This window comes from Lepisma saccharinum, chromosome 25 (assembly GCF_977018435.1).
Source record: "Lepisma saccharinum chromosome 25, izLepSacc3.1, whole genome shotgun sequence".
Lineage (NCBI taxonomy): Eukaryota > Metazoa > Arthropoda > Insecta > Zygentoma > Lepismatidae > Lepisma > Lepisma saccharinum.
This window is the reverse complement of record NC_139253.1, coordinates 20,357,905-20,372,827: the sequence shown is the minus strand read 5'-3', so window position 1 is coordinate 20,372,827 and position 14,923 is coordinate 20,357,905. Positions and strand designations below refer to the sequence as shown.

Here is a 14,923-nt window from a genome sequence, read left to right as displayed (position 1 = left end):
AGTACATCAGAATCAAACTGTACTGATGCAAAAAGGTTTAGTAGTACGAGGTGGGTGTGGCTAGAAAAAAACTGGATTGTTGCTACAAAATCTTTTATTGGTTATCTTGTACAGGGAGGTTATTGCAGCATGCCACCGCAATAGCGTCGGCCGCTTGCCGGCCCAGTCATGCAACAGGTGCCGGCAAATTGCGTAACAGATAGCCCGTTACACAAACCGCTTGTTTTGTAATGTTTCCACTTTTCACAATTATAGTTACAATTACAACTTAAATAAGCACGTACCTTGTCGTAAGGATGCTGGAAAAGGTGTCCTCTAAAATACAAATATTTCTGGCACTTTATTTTTGACATGTAATCTTTCTTAGACACCGCGAGAGCGTCGGCTGCTTACCGGCCTTGTCATGCATCAGGTGCCGCCAAATTGCGTAACAGATAGTCCGTAACAGAAACCGCTTGTTTTGTAATGTTTCCACTTTTCACAATTACAGTTACAATTACAACCTTATTTCAGACATCTAATCTTTCTTAGACATCTCTACTTTATCCTCGGTTGACAAAAAGGGAAGACAGCATCGCGGCGCATAAAGCAAACCGAAAGTGTAAAATTATATTTAAAACTAATAATAATGATGATCACTAACCTTCTGTGTTATAAATGATGTTGAAAATGACCTCCTTCAACACCAATACATTTCCGGCATCTGCGTATGAAATTCCTCTGAACATCCATAAGCTCCTCAGGTGTGATTCTGGCAATTTCTCTTCTTATATTTTCTTTTAAATCCTCTATTGTACGCGGGTTATTCTGATACACTTTGTTTTTTAATGTTCCCCATAAATAATAATCACAAGGAGTAAGATCGGGGCTACGAGAGGGCCACAACTCAGTACTGATAATTCTGTCCTCAAAAATCTCGGCAATAAAATTAAGTGATTCATAAGCAGTGTGAGCAGTAGCAGAGTCCTGCTGAAAAAATGACTGCTGGCATTCAATGTCCGTTAATTGTTCGAAAAAAGGTTGTAGTATGTCTCTTCGATACCTTTCACCATTGATAGTACCTTCATAAAAAATAGGCCCTATTATTCTGTGCGCATTCAAACCACACCACACACCAATTTTTGCAGGATGGAGCGGAACTTCATGCACAAGGTCAGGTTTTTCTGCGCTCCAATAGCGATTGTTTTGTGAAATAACTCGGCCATTCAATTCGAACCAAGCTTCGTCTGAAAATATGATTAATTCTGGATTTACTCTGCCAGCAACAATATTATCCAGCATCCAGTTACAGAATCGAACTCTAGTCGCGTGATCGCGCGGTTGCAATTCATGAACCACTGTAATTTTGTAGGGTTTTAATCTAAGTAATTTAGTGGCATTTCGTGCTGAGGATTTTGAAATGCCTGTTTCCTGAGCAAGCCGACGGAGGGATTTTTTTGGAGTATGTTCAAGTCGTTCACCAATTTCGTCTAGCTTTTCTTCCGTAAGAACACGTCGTCTGGAAACACGTTTCTTAGGTTCAAGAGATCCTGTCTCTCGTAATCTTTTAACGAGGTTGTAAACAGTATGTCTGTCCGGAACAGGATTGCCAGGAAATTTTCTTGCGAATCGCCTGACTACTTTTCTGCAAGAGTTCGTTTTCACGTAAGTATCGTACATAAAAACTCTTTGTTCAAGGCTATATTTGTTTGGCGGCATAACTAATGAATGAATAACAATTAACACACGATAAAGCACTAGCACTTAATAGCACACCAATAACACAGTATAAACAACACGAGTACTGATAAACGCAAACCGAAGTGAACACGTCTAAACAACTGGTAGCCGACAGCTGTCGCATTCGCGTAGTATCGAGAGGCTTCTCGCGGCTTACCACTACTCCGATAAGCCGCTGACGCTCTTGCGACATCTGAGGAATTTCGCTTCTAGCGTCGGCTCTATAGACACTGGATGGACCAAATTTTGAGGGAAGCACAACAAAAGACTACTCTATGAGGATATGTAATGCTCCCGCCGCAACTTTGAAAAAAAAAATATGGAAATTACGACGTTCAGAAATTTTGCGTAATTACGGGGAAAATAGAACTTTGGGATTTGGCCCCCGTTTCCCCCTGGACTCACAATTGTCGGAATTTACATAAAATGTTGCTTTTTGTTCATTCTTACATTTAGAATTTAAATTTCTTAAAAAGATGCAGTTGTTGAGCAGTTATAGCCTTTTATATTCAGTTTATCCCATAGTAGCAAAAGGGGAAAAGTGCTTATTTCAAATGGCGCTCTCAGAAAGAAAAACGCACACAGTGTATGATCGCTACTTTACTTCAAAAATATTCACACGTTAAAATTAAGTGACACTGTTAAATAATTCGTTTATCTGCGCTTTCATTTTGCATAATAATGTATACGTAACCTCCCCCCTCGAAAATCTTGGGCACGCCACTGACTCTAGTGTTCAAAAGGATTAATCTTGTGTTATCTGCAAAATAAGAGTCACGGTTTTGTTTATTCGAAGGCAAGACAAGAATGAAAAATTGAATCCTTTATGTTGGATGAGTCATTGCTGTCAGAAGCGATATGGGCAGAAATAAAGTGCCAGAAATATTTGTATTTTAGAGGACACCTTTTCCAGCATCCTTGCGGCAAGGTACGTGCTTATTTAAGTTGTAATTGTAACTATAATTGTGAAAAGTGGAAACATTACAAAACAAGCGGTTTGTGTAACGGGCTATCTGTTACGCAATTTGCCGGCACCTGTTGCATGACTGGGCCGGCAAGCGGCCGACGCTATTGCGGTGGCATGCTGCAATAACCTCCCTGTACAATACAAACATCATCCCCTGCACTAGCGATACACCGGTCCATACGAATCTTCCATTGCTGGAACCAGTGCTGAAAATCATTTCCTGAAACCATGTTCATGACCTCCGTCGCTTTTGTTTTCTCAGATTCTAGATTCGTAAATCTGGTTCCTTTCAGTGTTGATTTGACCTTTGGGAATAATAAAAAAGTCGCACGCAGCTATATTCGGCGAATAGAGTGGATGTTCTAACCCTGGGATCCCATGCTTGGCCAAAAAAGCCTTGACTGACAATGCTGTGTAGGCAGGAGCATTGTCGTGATGAAGAATCCATGACTTGCTTTTCCACAAATCAGGTTCGTCGTCTTCTTATTCACTCACGAAGGGTCTTCAGCACCGTAATGTAATAATGTTGGTTGACTGTTTGACCTTCGGGTACCCAATTAACGTACACAATCCCACGGATGTCGAAAAAAACAATCATCATGGCTTTGAATTTTCGTTTACTCATTCGAGCTTTCTTTTGTTGTGGCAAACTCGGGCTCTTCAAATGCATTGATTGGCGCTTGGTTTCTGGATCGTAGGTGAAAAACGACGATTCGTCACAGGTTATCACTCTCACTGAGAATGTAGGGTCTGTTTCAATGTTTGTTAAAATGTTAAGTGTCCTTTTGTTCCACTGTCAGGTGTCGCGGCACCAATTTCGAACACACACTTTGTTTATGTTGAAACTTTCGTGTAAAATCTGACTAACACTTTCTTTGTCAACTCCTGTGAATTCAGCAATAGTTCGAATACTTAAGCGACGATCTTTTCGAACCAATTCACCGACATTTGCAATGTTTGATTCCTTTTTGACGTGCAAGGCCGTCCAGGACGCGAGTCGTCCGCTATCACTTCTCGTCCCTCTTTAAACCTTTGAAACCACTCAAACACTTGCGTGCGTGATAAACACTGATCTCCGTACACTTCTTTCAACAAACCATAAGTTTCTGTGGAGAATTTTCCGAGTTTCATAAGAAACTTCACATTGATACGCTGTTCCACTTTCACACTTAATATTTTTCCGACGAAGCACAGATGTACGGTTCACTTCGTCCACAACCTACAGCGGAACTGATCGCCGCACACCCTGGGAAATCACACAGTCGATAGGCAGGATATCACGTTATACACTCATGCACCGCTTGACCTTGACGCGCTTGCCGTTTGTCGACAGCAACATGAATCCGGTTTTTTTTTCTAGCCACACCTCGTATATGTACGTATGCATCGTTATCGGTTGGGCGGGGGCTCTACCCACCGAAGTAGTCCAGCTAGTATCAGAAAATTTCGGTATCGTCGTTTATAGTAGAAAAGTATCACAAACATAGGGGTCTGAAGTTTGATTTAAGTCCACTTTACGCTCAGAGAGGCTAATTGGGACTGGACTTGAACTGTAGTGCAATGTGACTGCACTGGCGATCCAACCCCTGACCACTTGATTACACGATGGCGGCTGCATCATAAACAGAGCGAAAGAGAGAACTAGAGACGGAAGTAGAGAGAGAGAGAAAGAAATTTGCGGAGAGACAGGGAAGAAAGCAAGAATAAAATAGAAAAATAGACATAGAAAGAGAGACTGAAATAGAAACAAAGTAAGATATACAGGGAGAGAGAGGGGGAGGGGGATTTAAAAGGAGAGAGAGAAAAAGAGAGGGAAAGAGTAAAAGAAAGCCACTCCCGGAACAGATGTTGATGTTTTTAGGGAACCTTAATTATATTTTGTAATTGCAATGCAAATGCACAGTACAGTCGACGAAATGAAATGTGTACAGCATGATATTTATTCTCATATTTTTAAGCTTTGTAAACAAAAGATCACCTTTACCAAAAAGGGAAAATTATTTACCCAGTCATGGCCGTAGGCAGGAAAAATGTTCGGGGGGGTTCATTCATAATTGTTCCCAGGGTGTAGCCAGAAATTTGAATAATAGAAATAATAATAATAATTGTACAATAATAATTAAAATTTCATAATAATAAAACAATTTTATTCCATAATAATAATACTAATAATTATTATTATTATATTATTGTTATATCCTTGAGGGGGCTTACTCAATCCAGCAGATGAGTGAATATCCAGCATAAGTTTCTTTTTGTTTTTTTTTTTACGTTTCATACAGTGTGTACTGAAATGCACAATTACTTTACTTCGTCATTAAACTTTAGATGCCTTCAAGAAAAAACTTTAAAAGTTAGATGGAAATTTTAGTCATAAAGTTTTTGTTGTTTGACTTTAAAATTAATTTTTTTGGAATTTTGAAAAGTGTGGAACCAGTTATTCTCTTTAAAAGCTTAGCCTGGTGCATGGATTGTAACCTCAATCGCGAACGTAATGCGCTACGAATCTGGAGGTACTAGGTTTGAACTCCTATCAAGGGGGATTTATTTTCGACTTTATCGGACGGGGAATTTAAAAGCTGGAAAGGGAATTTTGGGACAATCATAAAGGAATCTTCAGTGTATATTCCTTGTGACGCAGGAACAACACTGGAAAGATAACAGCAGAAGTGAAAATGGAGGGGTCGCGTGTGGGCTGCGATTCCGAGAATAAATCCTGTTTCACTCAACTTTCAGAATTCCAAATGTATGAAAATTCTAGCTCGATCGTTTCAACATTGTCTCCTTGTATTTTTGTGATGCTTCGAAAAAAAAATTGAAAATTTGTTACAGATTTTGGTTTCTGAACATCCATTAATCCAACATGTCAGAAGTTTCGGGGGGGGGTTGAACCCTAGAAACCCCCCTCTAAATACGGCCATGTACCCAGTCAATTGTTTATAACCAACTAAGTCTTTCCTTGTCTATGGCTGCTCCCTCTCACCTCTCTGTCTGTGTATTTTTATTTTTGTCGTTTTCTAACACTTTTGGCTAATCGCAACAATGCGGATGAATTGAAGACTGGATGAGATTGATGGAGGGACACTCACTTAAAAGAAACATCCATTACTCAACCCAATTGGCCACCGAGGTTAGAATTTCTCGGCGAGAGCTGTATTACACTGACATCGATAATCACAAAAGTTCCGCAATTGGATGGAAGGGAATTTTTTTGTTGAAATAAATCCTATTCGAATTTTCGGTATTGGCTTGTCTTCATAGACTTTCGTCCGGATCACGATTAGTACAAAGGGCCTCCCCGATGGCGCAGTGGTAGCGTCGTCGCCTTATAATGAAGGGGTCCCGGGTACGATACCCGGTGGAGGCTCATAGTGTTTCGGATCCCACTTTAAACTGTATGTTCAGTCCCGTTAGCATTAGGTGGACTTAAGAAAACACCAATCAACATCAACGATTAGTACAAGTACAACAGAAATTAATCTGTCTACACATCTCCGTCACGTGTCAGGAACTGCTCTGGGAATCGACACTATGAAGGGCGGAAGAGGTTTTGCTTACTCTTTCCCTGACCTGGATCGGTTATGGAGCAGATTCTAGTGAAGGATGCGACATTTTTACAAGTTTCAATTACCACATAAACGTTTAGGTTTCACATACCACAATTTCAGTCCCGGCCTTGGTATGAGTGTTCTTTTGTTTGAGTTTGTGTTTATGCACAGTAAGGTTAATCGGGACTGGACCTACGGTTTAAAGTGGTTTCCGAACCACTATATGTGCCTCCATCGGGTATCGAACTCTTTGATGACAATGCGACGACGTTACCACTACGCCATCGGAGAGTGCTCTTTGTAAGTGCCCCATTATGAATTTGGGCTTGCACGAATCACGCATCTACCGTGGTGCAGGTGTCTCACCGAACCCGAATTGCGCACAGGACCGAATGTCGCCACCTTCGACCGAGCACGAACTGCGCACCAAGCGCAGACTAAGAATAAGAATTTTATTTAAGATTTGGGCAAAATTGTCAGTAATGATATACCAAATTACATTTTAATATAGACATCCAAACGAGTCACATGTATGTACTTAATAATTACATTTTAATATAGACATTAACAAATTTATTATGATTCAACCACTCACTTCTAGTTAACAAGATACCTTGTAAGATACGCATTTCACAAAACTCAAACCAACAATTTTATTATTTCTATGCTGTGCTAATTTATTTTCGATGAATGCCTGCTTTTGTTTTCTTTTGTTTGTGAGTCTGTGGAACACGGACGTAAATGTCTGTCTGGGCTGACTTCAAGCTTCTCAAGAAGTTATATATGCGGAGAATTGCAGGAAGCATTGAATCTGGAGTGAAAGCTCTCGCATGCATTTGTCGTCCTCCACAAAGCTGCTGAATCGCCTGCCCAAATGCGTGGTTGGAAAGTAGCGTGCTCGTCTTGGTCAATATCATTTTCTACAAGATAATCTGCAAAACCAGTCAATTTTTCATCCGGTGGTTGTATCCCAATTAAATCGCAGAATGCGTCCTCAACATCTTTGGGTTTTAAGAACGTTAGAAAGAAGCAGTAGTGGAGCCACTGCCCTTTCTCGGAGTCCTTGTCTTTGTATGTTGCAGACAAACCGAGCCTCTGAAGTTTCCTCCACCTACAAAAAATAATGTATTTATAATATATATATATATATATATATATATATATATATAAATGGCTTATTGCAGAAAGGGACCTGAGTCACTTTTGCACAATTCTGAGAAAAACAAGAAAAATCGTATAATATTGAGAGTGTAAGAAAGAAATGAGCTGTTGTTGGCTCAAATTTTTAGCATAATGAATAGTTAATTTTGCAACCCTAAATGCGCCCTCCTGCAGTATGCTGCTAGAGACAGAGGAGATGAAAAAATTGTGACTCCGATACCTCAAAAATGTGACTCAGGTCCCTTTCTGCAATAAGCCATTCATATATATTAATGACGAGAATGTAGTTCCATCGCCGAGTGTGTAAAGTATGGCCTTAAATGATTTACTGGTAAACCTCCAGCGTTCTTCACCCGTAGATTTCAATATCTTCCCTCCTCGAAACGTATGCGTTGCCTCTCTCACTCCAATTTTTTTTGTTTTTCCATATTGCTACACTTTATTCCACAGTACGCAAGTAACTTTATTCCCACGAGTTCAAATTAATGTTACAAATGCAAATGAAAGAAATGGCTTCACAATTTAACAGATTTCACATTAGGTCGAATGTTATTGGCTGAAATCTATCACGAACACTTTCACTTCACTGGCTTGTGCGCAATTCCTAATTGACACCCACCTGCAAGCGCACCTGGACCTGCTTCTATCATGTGCCGCTCTGTGCGCAATTCGTGCTCAGAGATTAGTGAACCCTTATCAACATTCATCTCTGGCCAGGTTTTGTGCGCAATTCGAGTTTGCCCATCAATTTCAGGGTGTATGACATTCTCAGGACACCCAATTGTCATCCTTCATTCCATTACCTGGACCGCATTATGCAGACTAGCGAGGCCGCGGCGTCTAAACTCTCAGTCAGTACATCCTCTGTGAGACTCGTCTTGTGTTCTCCCTGTACGTTTATGACTGTTCTTTCATCCATCTCATCACCACTCATCCTCATCTTCGCAATTAGTCAAAAGTGGCAGAGAGCGAAGTACAATGAACTAAATCAACCAATCAACCAACCTTTATAAATTTCATCTAATCATTACGCATTCTCATCGTCTCGCAATTAGTCAAAAGGGACAGAAAAATGACGTAAAACATACTGAATCAATCAATCAACCTACAGCTTAGCCAAGATGAGAAGAGAGCCGGCAAACGCTGTGTGCGGCTTTCTCGTTATGATACAATCACTTGTCACTGAATAAAGGTGACGACGCTGTGTTGAAGAACGTCGCACACTTTGGCAACGCAGGGGCAGGATTACCTGGCAAGCAACTGATTGCATCTCCCACGCTCGCTCCGCTCGTTTGCGGTTGAAAATTCAACGACAGCGCCGACGGGTCTTCTTTTCTTCTTTTGGTCAAGCTGTACCTACTGCATTTATTTATAAAAATCGACGAACCTTGTAATAAATAGTTCCCGAGGTCAAATTCTAGTGGAGATCTTCTGCCCAGTGGTTCGGATCTAGTTCCCATTAGCTTATCTATGCGTAAAGTCAACCCAAAACATAATTGATCAAATTCAAAGTATTGCCAGACTTTGGAGACCAATGAGAGTTGTAATGGTTTCGTGCATCTGTTTCTGTATTAATATTATCCTTTTCGAGATGATAAATTGTCTGGGCTAATATAGCTATGTAGATTGCTAAGGATCGTTCGTGGCTCGTCCGTGGACCGGAATAATGAGGCACCTTGGCTCTAGATTCAGGTGCGATCAGGAAATAGAGCGACGTCGGTTTTGAACCTTCACTGCAATATGTTGCTCAAACTCCAGTCTACCACTGCCATCTAAATATATGTCATAATAATCGTCTCTTTACAGTATTATGTCTTGATTGGGAAATTGCTGGACACGCTACTGCATGCAAGAATTGACATCATACTCGCGAACACATGTCTGACACAACAATGGAATCAGAGCATAGAAAAATGGATCGCTTTTGTGCAGAGATTAGGAACCGCAGCTCAACAAACACTTGATGAAGCAAGAGCATGTTCATGCTCCAGATTGTAGAGTTTCTCCACTTTGTTGCCTTGGGCAAGGTTACGAGGGAAAATGGAATGTATCGTTTGATATTTTAACAACCAAACGGCTGCGTACTCGTTCTACTTTGGCCAAGCCAACAATATACGACGCTCTTTTGGACATTAACAACAATCCTTTGTTGCCAAAAGAAGAAAATCTAAAAGTTATGGACACAACTCAGAATCAGAAAAAGAAGCAACGGTTTACTTGGGAATGCTCTGAAAGTAAGAGAAAAAAAGTTTTAATTGGTCTTGTTAGGTTTGTCCTGATTGGCTCTCAGGAAGAAAGTAGAATTTTCAGACGTGCCCGGAAGCAAAATGATTCAATTTGTTTTGCTAACTTTTCGCCGGGCCAACCGGGTGTCTTGTTCCCCCGATTCTTATCGTTGTTCAACCAGGGTCAAGGCTTCAGCAGGAAAGCAGAGCTGTTCCTCAAAGCAAAAAGCGTCGGGAACCCATGTGTGTCAGTTGAACGCTGCTGTGCTCGGCGTTGGTTCGTGTTTTTCCCACAAGGCGAAGGTCGCTACGTTTCTCTCTCTCTCTCTCTGCATTATGTCCGCTGAGGTTTTTAATAAGGTGACTGTGCACAATTCAACGACCACCTATTGGAATGGTTTCAGTGAAAATAATGACAATGGACACTGCGTTAAGGAGGAGCGGACTTTATTAGAGGTGAGGTTTATTCTATTAACTTTCTTTTTTCATCCTGGAACATTTTCTCTATGTACTGCCGGGCCGGAATGTGCTTCACATGACATTGATATTATGGCATGCTATAGTAATGGGAAGTATATTTGCGTTTTGTGCGTGTAATAATTGCATAATCTATTATCCACACAGAATAGGAAGAAATTAAAATTTTAGGCGAAGTCCCAAGTTGACCTGTGCGGGAGGCACTAGCGGAATAAGGAGAAGGGCAAATGAACGACCCCCACGAAGGAAATATAGTACTTATATTTAATTATTTGATTAGTTAACTTTTGGCAGCAACGCCAGGAAAAAATAGCTGACCTCCGTGGCGGAGTGGTTATCACAGCGCGCGTTACGACGCCAGGGGGCCGGGTTCGAATCCCGTCGTGAGCACGAGTGTTATTTGTGAGTATCCCTTCATATCACTCATCCTCATCGTCGCGATTGGCCAAGAGTGGAAGAAAAGCGATGTTAAAGAACAAAAATCAAAGCCAGAAAAAATGGAAGAGGAGAGTGACTGAAAGGGAGGGCACATAATTCTCAGAAGTTCGGAAGTTATTACAGAATATTGCATGGTAATGTTTTTTTTTCCTTACAAAAAACAAAAAAAAATTGGTGCAGTTCCTTCTCTGGGAGTGTGGCCAATTAACCCCTTTCGAATGGCGTATCTTTCTCCTGAATATGGTTTTTGAAAATTGTGTTTCAATCTGTTGCTGGATTTTGTCTGTTCAACAGGATATCTAAGGTACAATCTTTATCACTTAGCTACGTATATCACAGTCACAGTTCAGAACGTTGAATGGATTGGTTCTCAATAGTTTCCAAGACAATTTTGATAAATGAAAATTCCCTTAGCTTTACAGATCATGGTTGGATTGAGTATTGGGGGAGTGACTCTCAGGCTTCTAAAACTAACAATATAGTTCGAATCCCGGCCCGGGCATGGGTGTTCTTTGTGAGTGTTCCTTCATCTTCGCGATTAGCCAAAAGTGGCAGAAACGCGAAGAAAAATAAACTAAATCAATCAACTAGTGGTAGTGGCTAACAACTGGAGTCATCTGTCACCGATAAATTTGGAGAGGCGGCATTGGAAGTGTGTGAATACATCACTGTAATATCGCCTTGTAACAGCAGCACGTCCAGAACTGAGGGCATTACCACTAATTTTGATCCTTGTCGGAACATAATTGTTTTATCTTTCCACATAGCGGAGGTCAACAGGAGCTGCATATCCCCCCCTCCTCCTATGCGCGTTCTGAATTTAATCAAGGGTACCGATTTCCGATTAAGCTCATTTAACGATTCGTATTCCAATTTAATTAACCTATCCGAACATTGCATCACCCCTCCCCCAAAGCAAAATATTTGCATTCAATAAGCGGGTGAAAGCACCGTGAAGAGTTGCAATTTCGCTCATATCTTTCCTCTATAAATACCGCATGTGTGTTCATTTCAGTAAAATAAATTCAGTGGTCGTAATTTACTTAAATTAACTACTGGCTAGAATAACCTACCTTGAAGATGGGCGCTGGGTTGAAAACCAACTACTAAAAAAAAATAACGTACGTGTGTGTTGCTTCATTTATTTGATCATGCAGAATCAGTCGCGAATAACCAGAATAACTGTAAAATAGACGTCCATGCCAATACAATAGCGGTAAATGTTGCTTTCTTTGCTTTCCAGTGCTCATGAGTTGTATTTATTAATATCATTCTTGTGTTACAAAGAAATTGATACACAACTGCCTGAACGGCGTATTTGTTATTTCGGGGAGCTCATATTATGTCACTCCTCAATACGTAATTATTTCCTCAGTGAAATTATTGATCATAGTTTTAACGCAATCGCAATCCTGTTACTGGTGCAGTGTGTGTCTCGGTCTTGTAGCATTTGTTATAGACAGTGCTCGAATTGAACATATTCGAGTTGGAGAGTGGGATTCCAGATTTTTTAAAAATTTAAGTGTTGTTAGTTGTTGAGTGTTAAGACATATATTATATAAAAGTCATTACAATAACAATAGCATCAAAGTGTACTATTTAAACCATTAAATAATATAATTTGTTATGTAAGGTATTTTTATTAAGTCACAGGCCATTTTTATAGAAAAAAATGTATATCGCCAAGATTTGTCAGACCAGTACAGACAGCTTTGACTCTCGCACTTTAAAGTAAAGTTTTAATACTGAAAGTCTTGATGGCTAATGGAAAATACCGTATTCCTCGGAGGAAGATTTTTCCTTCCTTATGTGAACGAATTTAGAGCCTGGGAAAGGAAATTCAGAAGGCGAGATTCCCTCCCCTCCTCGTCAATTTGACCACTGGTCTCTGCGTGTAACGGAGCAAGGATATATAAATATCCTACAGCTTTCCTGGTTGAATAAGAAAAGTTGGGAAGTGTACTCCTTGGTGCCTATACATTCATTATTATCGCCGTGACACGAAATAGCCCAATTTGATCAATTAATTTCTTTCGTTGTTGCAAATGTTTTAATGAAATTTTTATGAATATTTACTAAACTTGAAAATTTTAAGCATTATTGTGGTTCAGATTCAGCAACATTTGAAATGATTTAAAACCACTTGTGGCAGTGATTGCGTCCAAAGGAAGCGCATTTACTCCACCGCCCCTCCAAAAATAATACTAGAAATATCAAAAGCTCATTTATGGTACATTTTTTTCTTTACGATATTTAGGTGTATACTAAATATGACTGCCCCCCACAGAAATTTTCACCCCTCTCCTCTGCCACTACTCATTTTTTTTTTCTGGAGTGGAAGGTAGCAATGGGTACTTGGCGTGCGGTGCTAAATTAGGCAGGGGAACAAGTGACCTGCACTTGCCCCCAGCTCCCATACCTGTCGTAATATAATTATAATGCAGTTGACCAAGTAAAATTCAACCCTTACTGAAATGAACCAAATAAATATACGATACATATGTTACAAATTGTCAGATGTGACATACATGAAGCACGTTAAAATTATGACAATAACATTGTTAAAGCAAATATGATATAATGTAAAGAAAACATTAAAAACAAAATTGTTGATGCACAACAAAGAAAAAAAATAATGAAACAATTTATGAGTGATCAGAGGAAATAAATGTTTGGTCGAAACCTGTTTCATCTCTCTATTTGTAGATTACTTTGGCATTTTTTTTTTTTTTTTTTTGTAGAGTTGAGTATTCTTGTAATTCAAACGTCCTCAATGAAATAATTACATTCAGATGGCCGAGTTTTTTCATGACTTCCGCTAGATTTGTAGAAATTGTGACAAAACCCGAACTGTTCCAAACTCCCTTCTCTGGAACAAACAAGGGCAACAATAATTTGCCGCTGGAAGAGTATCCAGTTAATCATTTTACAGAGTTGTAGTAACTTGTTTGAAAATGCCTTGTGTATGATTTCGTTTTAGTCTTTAATCAAGTTAGGATAGGTATTGGTTTGCTGTCTTTTCTGTAAAGTTCAATGAACTAAAAGCTTTCGTCTTCGTCTTTAGTTGGTCGATCATACAACATTCGGAACCCTACGCTCGCAACATTGGCTTTCTTGTCCTGCCGCTGCGTGCGTCTTGGGGCTGGTGGAACAGGTTGACGCGAGCTGTTCCCTCGGAAGCAGACGATTAGACTGTAGAAGATTTTTCCAGTTCGTTATGAATGACAAGACGCAATTTTGCAATGAAATTAGGAAAATATGGACTTACTACACTCAAAACTATCACTACGACGCAATTAAACTTTAGCACTTAGCAAAAATTCGAAGGAAAGGGAATTCGCTATGTCTCTCGCAGGGAACAGCTATTTAGTGTGTTCAGCTTCCGGGGTGACGAGGATCCTTTACCTTCGCGCGTGGTCGGAAATACTCGGCATCAGGCCGTAGAGGGTGGAACCAAGGGTGGAATGACGAGGGTACGTGAAGTAAACAAACTCCCAGTCACGGTGAAAGTTTTTCTTCGGCGTTACTTTTGGAAATGTTGATTTCGGGAGAAAGAAGTGTTCTTATTATGTTAATATAGATAATTTAAATAGCTTCAATTGGCGATAAGTAGGAGGGAACAGCCTGTTCCCTCTGTTCCATGGAGGGACCGCCACTGCTGTATATGCTCATTTAAAGTCAATCTGTCTTGTTACAGACGAGAAGAACTCTGTAATTAAACACACACACACAAATGTACATATACTTTTTTCTTCAAAAATGCACATTTCATACGATATAACATGTAATGCCGCATCTCCTCCAAAGCACCATTGCACCACTCCACCATCTTCAAGTCACTTTTTTTTTTACAAGAACCAATAGATCTGATGACGTGTATAGGTGGACAATTTCGCACGTGAATTTCTCATTTCTGCGTTTAAGCACGAACAGTTACAATATAGCTTGGGGTCGACCTCGGGTCTATTTTATACTCTAAACTTTTAATAAATCACCTATTAATTTTCTAAGAGGCAAGATTCTCTTTGCTAGTAGTCAGCGCTGAAAATGCCTAGCTCCTTAGCGTTGTCCCTCTTTTTTTGGGGGAGGGGGGGGGGGAGCGCTCCAAGAGCATCCTATACTCGCAAGCTGAAAACAGTCATCCCTCTTTATGAAAACCCTGGACACGCTACTGCTAGCGGTATGTTTCATTCTTTGCTGTGCGTGAGAAATTGCAGTCATCAAAATGTGACAGTCGACTACTTCCTGTAAATAACCTTGAATCGGCGAGCAGCAGCTCGCAAAAAAATGTTTTCTCCAAGTTACCATGCGTGTGTATTACGTATACAAACCGACGTGCTTGCTTTAGCGTAAGTGCTCACTTGGAGCCAAGGGCAGAAGTCAGTTCC

General features: G+C 40.2%; 1 protein-coding gene across 2 annotated transcripts in view; it reads left to right on the top strand.

Moving 5' to 3' along the window:
- The window catches only part of LOC145978921 (calpain-A-like), a 185,783-nt gene that overhangs the window by 58,411 nt on the left and 112,449 nt on the right, over window positions 1-14,923 (top strand). Inside the window, exon 1 of one of the 2 annotated variants that reach the window (XM_083111903.1) lies at window positions 9,749-10,076. The exons of the other annotated variant lie outside the window; for it this stretch is intronic. Coding sequence (XP_082968029.1) covers window positions 9,957-10,076 — 120 coding nt within the window. The 5' untranslated portion in view covers window positions 9,749-9,956. Of the gene's footprint in view, window positions 1-9,748; window positions 10,077-14,923 lie in introns of those variants that run through there. 2 annotated transcript variants of the gene reach the window in all.